The sequence below is a fragment of the Gadus chalcogrammus genome, chromosome 7, assembly GCF_026213295.1.
Source record: "Gadus chalcogrammus isolate NIFS_2021 chromosome 7, NIFS_Gcha_1.0, whole genome shotgun sequence".
In the NCBI taxonomy this organism is placed as follows: domain Eukaryota; kingdom Metazoa; phylum Chordata; class Actinopteri; order Gadiformes; family Gadidae; genus Gadus; species Gadus chalcogrammus.
In genome coordinates this window covers 26,380,070-26,395,069 of record NC_079418.1, presented here as the reverse complement: position 1 = coordinate 26,395,069, position 15,000 = coordinate 26,380,070, and the positions used below count along the sequence as shown (strand labels likewise).

The 15,000-nt window shown below is 44.3% G+C and overlaps 1 protein-coding gene across 2 annotated transcripts in view; it reads right to left on the bottom strand.

The window, feature by feature from the left end:
• LOC130385249 (glutamate receptor 4) overlaps window positions 1–15,000 on the bottom strand; it is a 1,260,456-nt gene that overhangs the window by 19,748 nt on the left and 1,225,708 nt on the right. For both annotated transcript variants that reach the window (XM_056593669.1, XM_056593670.1), the window contains exons 11-13: window positions 3,644–3,859; window positions 2,603–2,665; window positions 1,935–2,032 (exon numbers count right to left, since the gene is read on the bottom strand). In XM_056593669.1, the coding sequence (XP_056449644.1) occupies window positions 1,935–2,032; window positions 2,603–2,665; window positions 3,644–3,859 (377 nt within the window). The remainder of the gene's footprint in view (window positions 1–1,934; window positions 2,033–2,602; window positions 2,666–3,643; window positions 3,860–15,000) is intronic.

Here is a 15,000-nt window from a genome sequence, read left to right as displayed (position 1 = left end):
ATCACACACACACACACACACACATACGCTCTCTCACAACAACACGTGGGCTATCTCACACACACACACACACACACACACACACACACACACACACACACACACACACACACACACACACACACACACACACACACACTTAATTAAACATTCATGATAGCGGCCAACAATCATAGCCTTAAACTCACCCCATACATGAATACACAAGGGCCCCAGCTCTCTGGCTGTGACAGTGCGCTGCTGTGTTCAGTAGCGGCCGCCCTAGCTCTCGCCTCTGACAGGAGGACCTCTGGGGACCTCGGCGGCTTTGAGAGGGAACTTTTGATCTAGTCTGGTGGCCGTCTAATGAAAGCGGCAGTGCTATAGGACTGCTGCCTTTTATACGGGTGTAAGGCACCTACTGAAAGACTACCGCATTAATACAGGTGCACACAGTCCCGCCCCCCTACATTCTTGTATCTATGTAGCCACAGGCGCGTTGAACCATTTTTGTGACACACAATGATCAAGCCTCAAGTTAGGCACGTTACACGCGTTTGGTGTGGCCGTAGCATTATGCGGTTTCACCCAAAATATCGGCTTTGTGTGGACGGGGCCAAGAAGGCGAACATCACGTCACCAAGTCACCAAGACGGGGAGACAGCGCCAGGCGACTTACGCCACTATCTGCCAATGGATCGTGGATGCCTGGGCTGATATAACAGTCTCAACTGTGGTCCAAGCTTTCACGAAGACAGGAATAATCACTGAACTGCCAGGCAACAGCAGCGACACTGACTCGGATAATGACGAGAGGGATCCGGGCATGTTGGATGCCGTACTCGCCCAACTGTTCAATTCGGACACACAAGAATTTTAGGGATTCGTAGACGGGGAATGAACTGAAAAGTGAGCTTATTGTTAAGAGATATTGATATTGATCAGATATTGATGAGATATTGTTAATATGCACATTAACGTTTGAACATCGTTACCATGGGAGTGACCGGAGTTGTCAGAACGCTTAATAAAGTTTGACTTTATCTGACTGTTTTGTTGACATTCCCTTTAGCACAGCTCGGTCTAGTCGATGCATAACGCAACCCCAGTCAAACGTTTGACTGCAGTATCTTCTATTCTATGCGCCTTATAATCCGGTGCGCCCTATATATGAAAACAGTTCTAAAATAGGCCATTCATTAAAGGTGCGCCTTATAATCCGGTGTGCCTTATAATGCGGAAAATACGGTAGTCCTCGTTTGTATTTCTTTCGAAATGGTGAACTTTTGCATGGAGCCATCTTCTATGTCAGATCCAGTACCCTCCGCCAATGTACTTCAGTTTTATCAACAGCCTCTGTTATCTTAGCTTCAGACGCTGTGGATGTTAGTTTCTGCTGGTGAAGTCCCACCCACTGGCACTGCTCTAATAGGTCTGTAGCGTCAGTGGGTCCCACCCCCCTCTAGGGGGTGGGACCCACTAATGCCCACTAGTGGTTGTAGTCTTACGAGAATCATCCCCTCTTACACTTCCTATTTTCTTTTACGCAAAAATCGTCATATTGCGTCATTGAAAACAGGAAGTGTTGGAGATCGATATGGATCTCTCCAGTCTCTCCAGAAAATAAGGGAATGATGCTAGACCATTCAAAAATATGCGGGGGGTTCTAAAAATACAAAGCTTATGTGAAATGGGTGAAGTTGCCCTTTAAAGAAATATGCAAAATTGTCGAAAAGAAAATGTTCAAATCTAAAATGATGTAAAGATATGTATCCACCTGTTCTGCACTTTCTATAAAACATTGAATACATTTTTTTTAAATTAAATTAAATAAATAATCTAAAACTCGATTATTTTAGTTTTGTGATCGTTTGACGCTAAAATCGACATTTGATTAATCGCCCAGCCCTATGACCAGGTGCTGCTGAGGTTTGGTTCTCTAATGCCAGTGGTACCTGGGGGAGATGTCACAGCCCTGCTGCATGAAGGCCCCCAGGGAGAACCAGAGAGAGTTGAAGATCCCAAACTCATTGGTGTATTCTCCTGCCTCCTTCTCCTTTTGCTGGTTCTGGCCGCTGGTCTGTGGCTGTGCCTGGGACTGGGAGTAGCCTATGAGAGGGAAGGAGAATAGCTGGGTCAGACAATCCCCAACATTACCAACAACTGCACATAAACAACAGGAACAGTAGAAGAATTACTAGTTTCATGGTTGAATCAAGTGCTAATAACTAGCTCAAAAATGACCACCTAATTTAAAGACCTATGTTTTTTTGGAAAAATGGTTTTCCACCAGTATATATATTATGTATGAATGCAACATAGGTCACGTTATCAGTAATTCACAGAATATAAATAAACACATTCAATTTGAAATACAGAAACAAGCAGTGTGTAGGGTTTGTGTTTTAAGGTTTTTAATTTAGTCACAAATCGCCATTCTTTACATAATTGTACATAAACTGTGCATTGCGTGTGGTGGCCATGAAGCCTTAGTCTGATGGATCAATAAATCGTGAAGCCTTAGTGTGATGGATCAATAAACGATCCGATCTATACCATGCGATTGTCCGTGTTCTGAGGAGGAGTTGTTAGCGGCATGTCGGGAAGAGGGGCTGGCTCCAGCTTGCTGCTCGTCTTCATCATCATCGTCTTCGCCCTTCCACTCGTATGGACTGAAACGACTGACCTGTTTCACAGTTACAAGGGAGGTCACCGGGGACGCCATCAGAGAAGATTTACTATTTACGATAACGGCAGGATCAGAACGAACTTGGTCAGGACATCAAATGGAAATAATGTTTGGAATCTATTTGAAGAGGATATTTGTTTCGGCCATGATGGATTTTCCTTTCTCTTCCTTTTGACTTTCATCCAAACAAATCTGAATTACAAATCAATAATATATAAAATATAACCTAAAGGTTCTGTAGGTTTGGTTTAGAGTTATGATTCAAATGAAATTTGTTTCAAAATCGCAGAGCCATCTGTGAGCTATCAGTGAGGGAAATTTGTTTCCAGGTGACGGCGGGTGCCTCTGTCATCGATAATTAAGATGTTATACTACTCCCGGCTCTTTTTTGAATGATCAGGGCCACTCTTCCCTGATTGGTAAAGGGAATCCATCTTCCTGTCAATCACAGGTACGTGAAATGCGATGCTAAATGGTGGAGAAACGTTTGTAGGTAGAGAAGGGAGAGGACATGATGGAGGGGTGTTTAGTTTCAGTTCTCTTCCACACATATCTGTGCTCTCAACTCTCAAAGCTCCTGTTCCTTTAAGGATTATTTATGTGGAAATGATTTAACCTTTTTTTAACTAGATGCCTTCCCAGACATTAAAGACGAAGATTACCCTATTTGGCAAACTCTGGCAGGTTTTACAGTAATGTAATCAGGTCGCACTATCCCTGTCAAATACAGTTTGTTTTTTTAATAAAAAAATGGCCTGGTCTTTTCTGAAACTATCACAGATACACACATGCAGACAGACACACACACACACACACACACACACACACACACACACACACACACACACACACACACACACACACACACACACACACACACACACACACCACACACACAAACACACACACACACACACACACACACACACACACACACACACACACACACACACACACACACACACAAACACATACCAGGAACAGCACCACGCTGACTCCGATGTACGCAAACACGATGCACATCCAGATCTCATAGGCCAGCGGGTCCAGGAAGGAGAAGACCCCCGGCTTGGACTTGGTGGGCTTCTTGATCATGATGGAGATGCCCAGGGACATGAAGGGCTTGGTGAAGTCTATCATCTCCTCACGCACCAGGGTGATGGTCAGGGGAGCCACCGCCACATCGGCTTTCTGCCAAGGGTCGAGAGAGGTAGAGATGGACACATGCAGAGAAGGGGAGAGAGCGAGAGAGCAGACAAATAAATGCATGCATGAATAAATGAATAAATAGAGACATGCAACGGAGAGAAATTGTTACAACGTGTGACTTCAATCACTTAAAAATGTTTTTAAACGTCATATTCAATTGAGAGTCTGTTAGGTTCTTTCGCAGCCAGCTGTCACGTCTTCCCCCTCAGAGTCTTCAAGGGAGGCGTGTGTTAGATCCCAGTGCAACCCAGGGGCAAAACAAGTCCAAAGAGTGTTAAACTCACAGTGTAACCCAGGGACTAGACCGCAAAGACGTGATACACTTACACTTCCCTCCAGTAGAATACAACCCAGCTCCTTCCCCTCTCTCTCTCTCTCTCTCTCTCTCTCTCTCCGCTCTTCTCTCTCTCCTCTCTCTCTCTTCTCTTCTCTCCTCTCTACTCTCTCTCTCTCTCTCTCTCTCTCTCTCTCTCTCTCTCTCTCTCTCTTTAACCATCTCACTCTCACCATCTTCGTATCTCTTTTTCTCTTTCATCTCCCCATCAATCAGTCTTTCATCCATCTATCCAACACATCTGTTGCCTGTCTGTCTCTTATAACAAAGTTGTATGATTACTTACGGTCCCATCCCCTCCCTTTTGTTCCTGTCTCCCTCCTCCATCCATCCCTCCATAATCCTCCTCCCAGGAGACGGGTCTCTGTCGCTGCTATCATGTTGGATCCTTTTGAGACTCTTACTAGCAACCGCAATCTATATACAACAACAAGCGCTGTACAAGCCCCAAGGACAATATCACCACCATCACCACCAGCAACACACACACACACACACACACCCAAACACCACCGGCAACACACACACACCCAAACACCACCACCAACACACACGCACCCAAACACCACCACCAACACCCTCCTCATGGGACTACATTCTTGGGTTTGTGTCTTTGATTATTCTAACCCCTGTAGCCCCCCTTTTAGGGAGGAAACTCTCAACGTAAACGGCATCCATAACAACACCACAGAAAGCATTTTGTTGTTGTAGCTGTTGTTGTTGTGGTTGTGGACGTGTTTGCGTACCCCGTACACCAGCTCCCCCACCATGCCGTTCCACATCTTGGATTCGACGTCCCTGGAGCCGTACTTGCCGTCGCCCACCAGCTCCAGGCGGTAGTTGAAGCCCACGTGCTTGGCGATCTCCGAGGCCAGCTCCACGCAGTAGCCCTCGTAGCGGTCGTTCCCCACCAGCTGCTCGTGGTTCTTCTTCAGCATCACATACGGGGGCTCCTGCAGTGGGTGGGGTGCGGTGGTGAATGGGAGGGTGGGATTAGTGGGAGGGTTTAGACCCGCCACGGTGCGACTCGACGATGCGACACCACTGGAAAATTTGTTTCCAGTTGGAAATGAAATGATGGATTGTACGAGGAATAGTGAAACCCCCCCTCCGCCCACAGAGCGATCAACCGAGAGATCCGAGATCAGTTTCTATGTACATTCCTTTGGCCACAAGAGCTAGGAAATGTATGTTTGAACCATGTGTATGGGTACATATACATATATAATAGTACATACATAGGCTCAAATCACAGTTTTGGGGGTCACGGTAGTTAGGCAGGGGATGACACAAATGCCTATATTAAAAATATGAAAATAAATAAATATATATAGCCTATTATAGGGTACTCCCCAAATAATGTAATAGGGTGGGAGCGGATGGGTGCTCACCATTTACAATTTTAAAATTGGGCTGTAGCGATGAATAAATTTAATTTCTGAGACTGTCTAATTGGTTAAAACACATTTTATTGGAATAACTATTCAAAAAGAAAATCTGCAATTTCACGTAAGTTCTTTGTGGAAGAAACGGACTGTTTAAGGCTTTCACTTTAACTGTGTGTATGTATGTATGTATGTATGTATGTATGTATGTATGTATGTATGTATGTATGTATGTATGTATGTATGTATGTATGTATGTATGTATGTATGTATGTATGTATGTATGTATGTATGTAGCGCATGTGTGTAGTGCACCTGGGCTCGGGGACCTACCAGTATAGTAGTAACCACATAGGTTTTATTCTGCAGACCGTAGAATTCCTCCACTACTGGAACGTAGACTACAGTGTTGACATATTTCTCGTTCTCGTTCCAGTAACCGACCTGTGCACACCCAAACAACAACGACAACGACAACAATCCATGGTTCACACAGTGCCGGCTAGTGAGGGGTCCAGAGAGTACCACGGGGGCGGTTAGAGGTGCTCTCATACTCTACGGTGATCCCCAGAGACCCCATACTATGCTGTTTGTTTCAATAGCCTGATAGGTCAGATGCTGGTTAAAGGGATACAAAAAGGGAACTCAACATTTGTGGCTCGCTCTTACTTGGAAAAAATGTGGCATGGTTTGAACGGTGAGCCCGTTTTGGATTCATTTAATTCAGTGGGAATACGTTGTGACTCCATAAGGTACCTTTATGGGCCCAGTGTGGCTGAGCTCCATAACTGTCAGGGTGAAGTTGGAACGATGACCTCGCTCATCAAATTGGACGTGGCCTGTGAGGCCCTCCAGACGCACCTGTAACACATTCACAAGTCACAGTCACACACATGAAAGACACCCCTCCTGTGTGTGTTCCTGGAGGACCTTCTCAAAGCCTGTTATGTTTTTCTTTAATATAATTTAAACAGTTCAGCTCCTTTGAAGCTGAGGACAAACAGGATTTTGTTTTGAGAACGATGCAAAAACAACATGCTGTGTGGATTTAATTAAAACCTATAGTTTATGCATATAATGTACATTTATATTTAATATAGCTTCTAAATTAAATACATATATGTACACCAGAAATACGGAGGTCTCCAAGAAGTTTGGTAGCGTTATGGGGGCAGTATAATTTGTTGCCAAACCTAAAGGGCCATTCCCCCCATCCCATTTTATAAAAAAATCAGAAACTTGGTGTCTGGGTATTTGACATGCTGCATCTTTATGCCTGAAGGACACATTAGATCTGTCGAGATTCATTTTGATGTACCTTGAAAGTTTTTAAATCCTTGAAAAAAATCTGAAAAATTGAACCATAAACCGAAATGACATATGCTTCTTTCACACGTTTATTAGCAGATTTATGGCAGATTTATGACGAATAAGAGTATGCAAATGAGCCATCATTGTTCCATCCATCACAAGTCTGCTTTAGAGCACCCCAGTGGTTACCTAAAGGACATCCCCTTAGGCAATATGGCCATTTTGTGATGATACCTAAAATAATTACGTCAGAGGCGTCAATGTCCAATGACCGCTGTTGCAGGTGCTGAACACGCAGTTTTTTATAATAGAGTTCAACTTGGAACAACTCACAAGTTGTCAAAGTTGGTACACGTATTGAAACCACCCTTTAACAGGTCTCCAAAAAGTAAGGAAGACAGGAAGAGCAGGCGGTGTGGCAACAGGAAGAACTGTGTGTAGAGGAAGAGGGATTAGCAGGTGGCACGGCAGGAGATTGCAGAATGACCAATACCCAGACCCCAATGGCCAGCACAGTGGGTTCATGGCAGCACTGTTATAATTACTATTAGCAAAATCACTCATCTTATCTTCGTTAGAAAAAGTAGCACACATGCTGAGTAGAACACATGCAAAATTGGCGTCCCTCTGTGGTCCTGGCTGACGAGGCTCTCCATCTTGGGAATGCTGCACCAGTGTTTACTCTCGTATCTCTCCTCTCATCAGATAATCTTCTTGGGTTTGGATTCACCCGTATGTTTGTGCTTTCCGTGAAAAGCTTCGGTAACAGAGGCCAACTGGACTGAATAATCATGATCCATCAGTGAGAGTGAGCAATAAGAGCAATAGAAATGAAGAAAACAACATCCACTCCATGGAGTGGATGGAGTGGATAGCTATCTAGCTCGTCGACTTTCTTCCTCGCTCTCTGTGTTTCCCGTATTTCCCAGACGTTAGGAGCTAAAAGGAGGATGAAGCCTTTTTTCCCAGGATGTTAACATGTATAAAGTACATATATCTCTGAGGTGAGTAATGGTTGGAAACATTTAGGATAATGTAAGTACACAAGAATATGTAATACATAAAACAGGTCTAGTTGTTTTAAGATATGTTAAAGGGGACATATGATTGTGTTTTCCAGAAAACATGTTTTTAAGCTGTGTGCTGGAAATAGTAATAATAAATCTTTCCTTCCCTCTGTTTCAGTCCCTTTCGAATGCTCTGTCTGGTGTCTGTAGCTTTAATGCACATAGCTGCTGCCTCATTGACCAATGCGTTGTCAAGTGAACCCAGAATGGAGGATAAGTGATTGTTGCCGTTTGCCGGACTCTGGAGCTCTATTAATATAATAGACTATATAGAATATAATATAACTATAATCCATAATATATTATATCTAGTTATTTATTCTTATTTAAATCTTTCATCACGCCCAAAGCTATTGCGCCTTGATTCGTGACTATGAATCAATAAAGACTGCGTCTGACGTCTGTGGACTCCACAACAAGTAAGACCCCTAGTGGGGTTTATCTTGGCCATGGTTGAGAAGAATGGGGGAAAGGACCTTTGGCCTGACTCTCTGAAGTCCATATTGAACCGCGACATGGAGGAGAAAGGGACTGTACTCCGGCAGCTCGGCGGCATTCCGGCAGCTCAGCTCCCGGAGTGCAATCCCTTTCTCCTCCATGTCTCCTCCTTTGGACTGCCGCCAAAGCTTCGGTGGAAGTCCGGCAGCTCCGGCGGGGGGAGATGGGAGGTAATATTCAAGTGTGCCCCCTTCCTACGTAGGAGGGGGCACCGAAACTGAGGGGTACTTTCAGAAATGCATATCTGAAATGCATATAAGAAATCATGTACAGACCCCAAATCCCAGGAAAAGTGTTGTTTTCACAGTATGTCCCTTTCAAAACAAATATCTTCCATACGTATGACACCTTTAATCAACTACAGAATAATCCATAATTCTAATAATTGTTAGTGACAGTGCTAGGTGTGTGTGGTTGTGTGTGCGTGTGTATGCGCGTACCTGCTGCAGAGCCCTCTGTATGTCGATCCCCTGGCCCCAGGGGGCGGGGGGATTGGCCAGGCACTCCCCTGCGTTCCCCCGCCGAGAGATATCTATCCTCTGCTTCCGAAGATTCTGGAAGGCTGTGTCGCCATGGCGCTGACACCATCATAGGTTAAAGCCCCTGTGTACTGACCAATCAGAGAGAGATGGGCAAATGAGGGCAACTCTTATAGGATTTCTAATAGTAGGTTCATAATTACATCCTTTTAAATAACCCTGCCTGGGCCCTCACTGGGGAGGTGCACATCCACAGCTGTGTGTGTTGTGTGTGTGTGTTGGTGTGTGTGTGTGTGGTGTGTGTGTGTGGGTTGTGTGTGTGTGTGTGTGTGTGGGTTGTGTGTGGTGTGTGTGTGTGTGTGTGTTTGTGTTTGGGTTGTGTGTGTGTGTGGTTTGTGTGTGTGTGTGTGTGTGTGTTGTGTGTTCAGATCTCCCGGTCGACCTTCAGCCGGGGTCCTGCGGTTCTGCTTGATGTCTTTGCTGTCGAAGTCGAGCCACTCTTGGTTGAGCTTCTCCACAGCCGGGTCGGAGGTGTTCACCAGCTGGAAGCCCGTCACGTTGGCCCCCAGCGACTGGAAGGCTGTGAAGTTGAGGTCCTGGAAGCCCTGTAAAACACACATACACACACATAGACACAGCACACACCACACACAGCAGCACAGGCACAGCACACACCAGCACAGCACACACAGCACACACACACACACACACACACACGACTAAACCACGACACACACACAACGAGCACAACACACACACACTTACATTATAGAGGTTATCAGAAAGTAATATATAGAACCCCTGGGACTAAACGACATCTCTCCAACACACACTCACGCCTGTGCGCTGGTATCAAACATCACCGACGTCACGCGCATGCACCCACACACACACACCCACACACACACACACAGACATATTAAACACTCATACACTTGACATTTGCCTCACAGGAAATTGTAATTTACAAACTCAGCAGGAGATCAAATATACTTAACTGCTTAGAAGACTCACACACACACGTTCCTCCAAGCACACACAAACACACACCCGCACACACATTCATCAAAGCACACACGCACACATTTATCCAAGCACACGCAAACACACACACACACACACACACGCACACACACACACACACACACACACAAACTCACCAGATTGACGAGTATATAATGGTAGTTTTTCAGAGTCCTCTTCTGAGCTGCAATCTAATAGAGCGCGCACAAGAGAGAGAGAGAGAGAGAGAGAGAGAGAGAGAGAGAGAGAGAGAGAGAGAGAGAGTGAGAGAGGGTTGAAATGAAGTATGTGGCCGTTAAGTATTTGTATTTATCAGAGGCCTGTAATGATGATGAAAACCGACCATTTACAAACGACTGCATTGCTGCCTAATGCATTGCCTGAGCATGTGTCCCTTTGGTTGAGGGTGTGTCATAGTGTGCGTATGTTGGTGTGCATGTGTGTGTCCTTCCAAACACAAAATTAGTGGAAAGGCTTTCGTCCTCTTTGAGGAATTAATTGCTCGTCTTCCGTCTTCCATCTTTACCATGACTAAAGAGAGAAACGGAGGGAGGAAAAGAGAGGAAGAGATTTCCTAAATGGGTGAGGGAGGCAGCTTACAAGGAGGGAAAAGGGGTTTGGAAAATAAAAGATTGATTAGGGAGCCGGGGCTTCATAGAGAAAGAGTCCATGTACGGTGGAGAGGAAAGCAATTGTGGTTGGATGGGTTTGTATGAAAGGGCGAGAAGTTTAAAAAGAAAAGAAATGCAATAAAGATGGAACAGCGTGGATGGGAAAGGACCACACAGATGATGATGAAAAAGTGAAGAGTAGAGAAGGCTGGGATATGGGTACCTTCTAATATGGAGATTGCTTCTGGACAACGGACAGTCAAACAAGCTTGGCTGATCACAATGTAATCATCAAGAGAGAAAAATAACATCCATACACTTCTATTTCTTTTGAATGGGAATAAATTCCTGCGTTGCGGCATAGATGATTTTCAAATGCATTTATAAAATCCCTTATTTGAGCCAGGTGATTAAATAACCACATTAGAGATGCTGGAGCGATGCGGGATCTACAAACACAATGTTGTGTTTGTTGCCATCGCCCATTCCGCGTGTAAAAGGGCTCTATTGTATTCTGTGTCAGTGGAAGTCTTTGGAAAAGCTGGCAAAAGCAGTGGCTAGCAGTTCCCTCTGACACAGAGTCTCTAATAGACTGCTGCAGGAAGCCAACCCTGGCTGGGGGGTGGACGGGGGTTATGGTGGGTGGGTTAGGGGGAACCAGGTGGTCCAAATCCTCTTTTCTCTATCCCAGTGTGCAGCAGCAGCAGAGAGGGTTTGGGTTTCATGAGCCGATTGCCTGCTATCTGCATATCTTATTTTATAATGCTGGATGCACAAGCTCACGCAAGCATCACATAGCCAGTCGGCTTGAGAAAAACTCGTATAAATATATAAAGGATATAAAGTCCAAGACTTCATCTTCCATGCGGCAATCTACTTGAGACACAAGATTGGAGTTGGAGCTGATGAATGACGTCTACGACTGGGTTTTTTGAAAAACAACGAAAGTCTGTTTAAGTGTGATTGGTTAATAGCTGTAATGCATTCATTGTGTCTACACTTGAGATAAATATTTATAGTTTTCTTTGATCACAGACATATATTGGTAGATGTTATTTTCTTTACCTGACATGTTTAACTGATAAGCGGATAATAACGCATCACACTAATACACCCGTGTGACCAACTGATGAAGACGGAAGTATATCCGTCGAAATATGTCAGGTAAAGAAGATAACATCTACCAATATATGTTTCTGTGATAAAAGAAAACTATAAATATTGTGATTGGTTAATACTACTACTACTACAAAAAAAATATAATACAAATGGAGATCAGAACGTTTCTGATACCAAAATCTTCTAGTTTCCTGTTCACGGTCAAAATAAATTGAATTCATATCATCATCATCATCATCATCATCATCATCATCATCATCATCATCATCATCATCATCATCATCACCAACATCATCAACCCAGTCACCATCACCATCCTCAACATCCTCATCCACAATATCCTCATCTTCATCCTTCTCGTCAGCCTCCCCGCCAGTGTGAGAGTGTGCTGCCAACACGGTGGTGGTCCTACCAGGTTGAGGATGGAGTTGAGTCTCTCCAGCTCACAGTGGAGCACCACGTGGTAGTCCTTCTTGTACTCCAGGTCCTGCAGCAGCTTGACGAAGGCCGCCTCCGTCAGCGTGTCCAAGTTCACCGAGGTCACCTGCCAGCTGCGCTCCGCCGCAGTGTCCAAGATCCTCTGGAGGACGGACAGACCTGGGAGGCAGACGGACCGACAGAGAGACGGGTGGAAAAGGCATGCAGCACAACCGAGATAAACAAAGGGAGAGATATGGATAGACAGGAGACAGATGGGCAGGCAGCAAGACAGACAAGAGAGACAGGCCGATGGAAAATAGAAAGACAGACAGACAAAGAGATACAGATAGGATGCAAAGAAGGAAGAGAAGCCAGACAAAGGGACAGAAAGACACATAGACACAGAACAGATATGCAGCAGCATAGAGAGGGAACGCAAGCGTAAGGGCAATGAGACAGGAAGGAGATAATGCAAGCACAGTGGCCAACGCACACACACACACACACAAAAACACACACACGCACGCACGCACGCACGCACGCACGCACGCACGCACGCACGCACGCACGCACGCACGCACGCTACGCACCGACTCACGCACGCACGCACACACACACACACATACACACAGAGTTAGTTCTGTGTTAAGTCATTACTGTCCATCAGTGTCAAAGTTGCTATAACTTTTGTCAGGATATAGCCACATGTATCTGTTTGCCTGTCCTTCTGTCTGCCAGTCTGTCTGTATTCAGCAGAACAATTTGAATTGAGTGAGGTCAAAGGTGTTTTCTTTAAATGGGTCAGCAACATGGTATTTTTAAGTCATAAGTAGGTATCAGAAGTTCTAAAATATCATCATATCTGATATATCATTAGATATAATATTAATATCATTATATCAAATAAAGGTCATAGACCAGTACAACTGCAAGTTGTACCACTCCTGATCTTCTCTGTGTTCATCTGGGATTGATGTTGAGTTTGAATGTCCCTTGATCTAGCTATAAATAGTTTGTGAATTCCTCTTGAATATGACTTAAGCCAGGCAGACACTGTAGAATTTAAGTGACAGTGCAAGTTTGCTTAACTCACATTCACATCCTAATATGTCATTCTGTTTGGCCAGAGCCAGTGATTTCTTCGCTCACACAGGACGGTTTTACTAACAAGCCACAATGTGGGTGCTCACACAGCATGAGACATTTCCAAAGGTTTTTATAGGTCTTGACAATTTCCCAAAAAGCTTTATTCCACCATTCAAAACAATATGGTCGCATCCTCCAAAATATTGAGGGCAGGGAAGAGAACGGCAGTATCGATGATACCGGGCTGAAATATTTCTAAAATAATAAACCAGACCACTTTACAGAATCAGGATGTGGCGTGCAACTAATAAGCAAATAAACAACAACAAATAATTATAAAGGCAATTATGCAAATTATCTGTGCACACATTTTTCCGCTGTCCCAAATCATGCCTCCCTTCCCTTTTATCTCGGTCTTTCACTAATGATATTGTGACATGGGGATACGCAAGAGGGACAGACGATCTTTGCACTGTTGTACTTCTGGCTGCAATACTTGCTGATTCACACACTCTCTGCTCTCCATTCTATCTTCTCTTTCTCTCATTTATCAGATGTGGTTCAAAACAGATAATTAAGAAATGCCACAAAAAACACATGCACACACAAAAAAACATGAAAAACATGAGTTTTTATACAGGTCAGCAAAATTCTAACTGACTTCAAAGGGATATAACCCACACTGGGTTAGGAGGAACAGGAGAGAAAGTAAGTTTTTCCCCTGCAGAAAGTTAAACAAAAAAACATGAACTTCAAAGGTGTAAGATCTTTTACTACTTTGTAGACACAGAAACACTCTCTATCTCTCACACACTCTCTATCACACTTTCTATCACCCTTTCTCCCTCTCAGATACACACATGCAAGCAAGCACTCTCTTCACACGATTCAACTAAAAATGCAGACAAACACTTTCAAAATGCATTCAAGATGCAGATCAATTGTCCTTCATCTCAAAACACGCACACACACACACACACACACACACACACACACACACACACACACACACACACACACACACACACACACACAGCCAACACGCACACGCACACACACACACACACACACACCAGACAACAGTTGCAAAGACAGACTTTGACACACAACTATTTATACTCTATTGTGCTTTGTCTTTGTCAAAAGCAAACAAGTTAGGTGAGCAAGAAAAAGATAAATAGAGAAAAAGGGTTGCAACAGAGTAAGAGAGAGTAAGAGAGAGAGAGAGAGAGATAGAGAGAGATAGAGAGAGAGAGAGAGAGAGAGAGAGAGAGAGAGAGAGAGAGAGAGAGAGAGAGAGAGAGACTCTGTTAACATGTCCCAACATCTAAAGTGGCAGGGTCACCTCTATACAATGAGCAGCACCCTATGGCATTGCCCAGTTTGAGGATCTGCTTTGGTGTTCTGTGTGTCCCTGTGTAATGATATTAAAATGGAAGGAGTGCTAATAGTTGTAAATCTAGTTCAGACCGATGCTCGTTCTATTTTTCCATGGAGATAAAGGTTGAACGAGGCCAAGGCGGGTCTGTAGGCTGATCACTTGAGATCAACATCCACTCTGCAATATTAACATATTCACAACTTTATGTGTCTAGTGTGTTTGAGAGCATCATATTCTTTGTCTGATCCGTGTGTGTGTGTGCGAGTGTGAGAGAGAGAGAGCGATAATGGGACATGAGCAAGAGTAGAAGTGAGGGCTCAGTATACTGTGTTACGGACGTCCAACAGAAAGAGAGTTTTATAAATATAGACACTAATCCGCTCCCTCCTCTGCATCTCATTTGCATAAA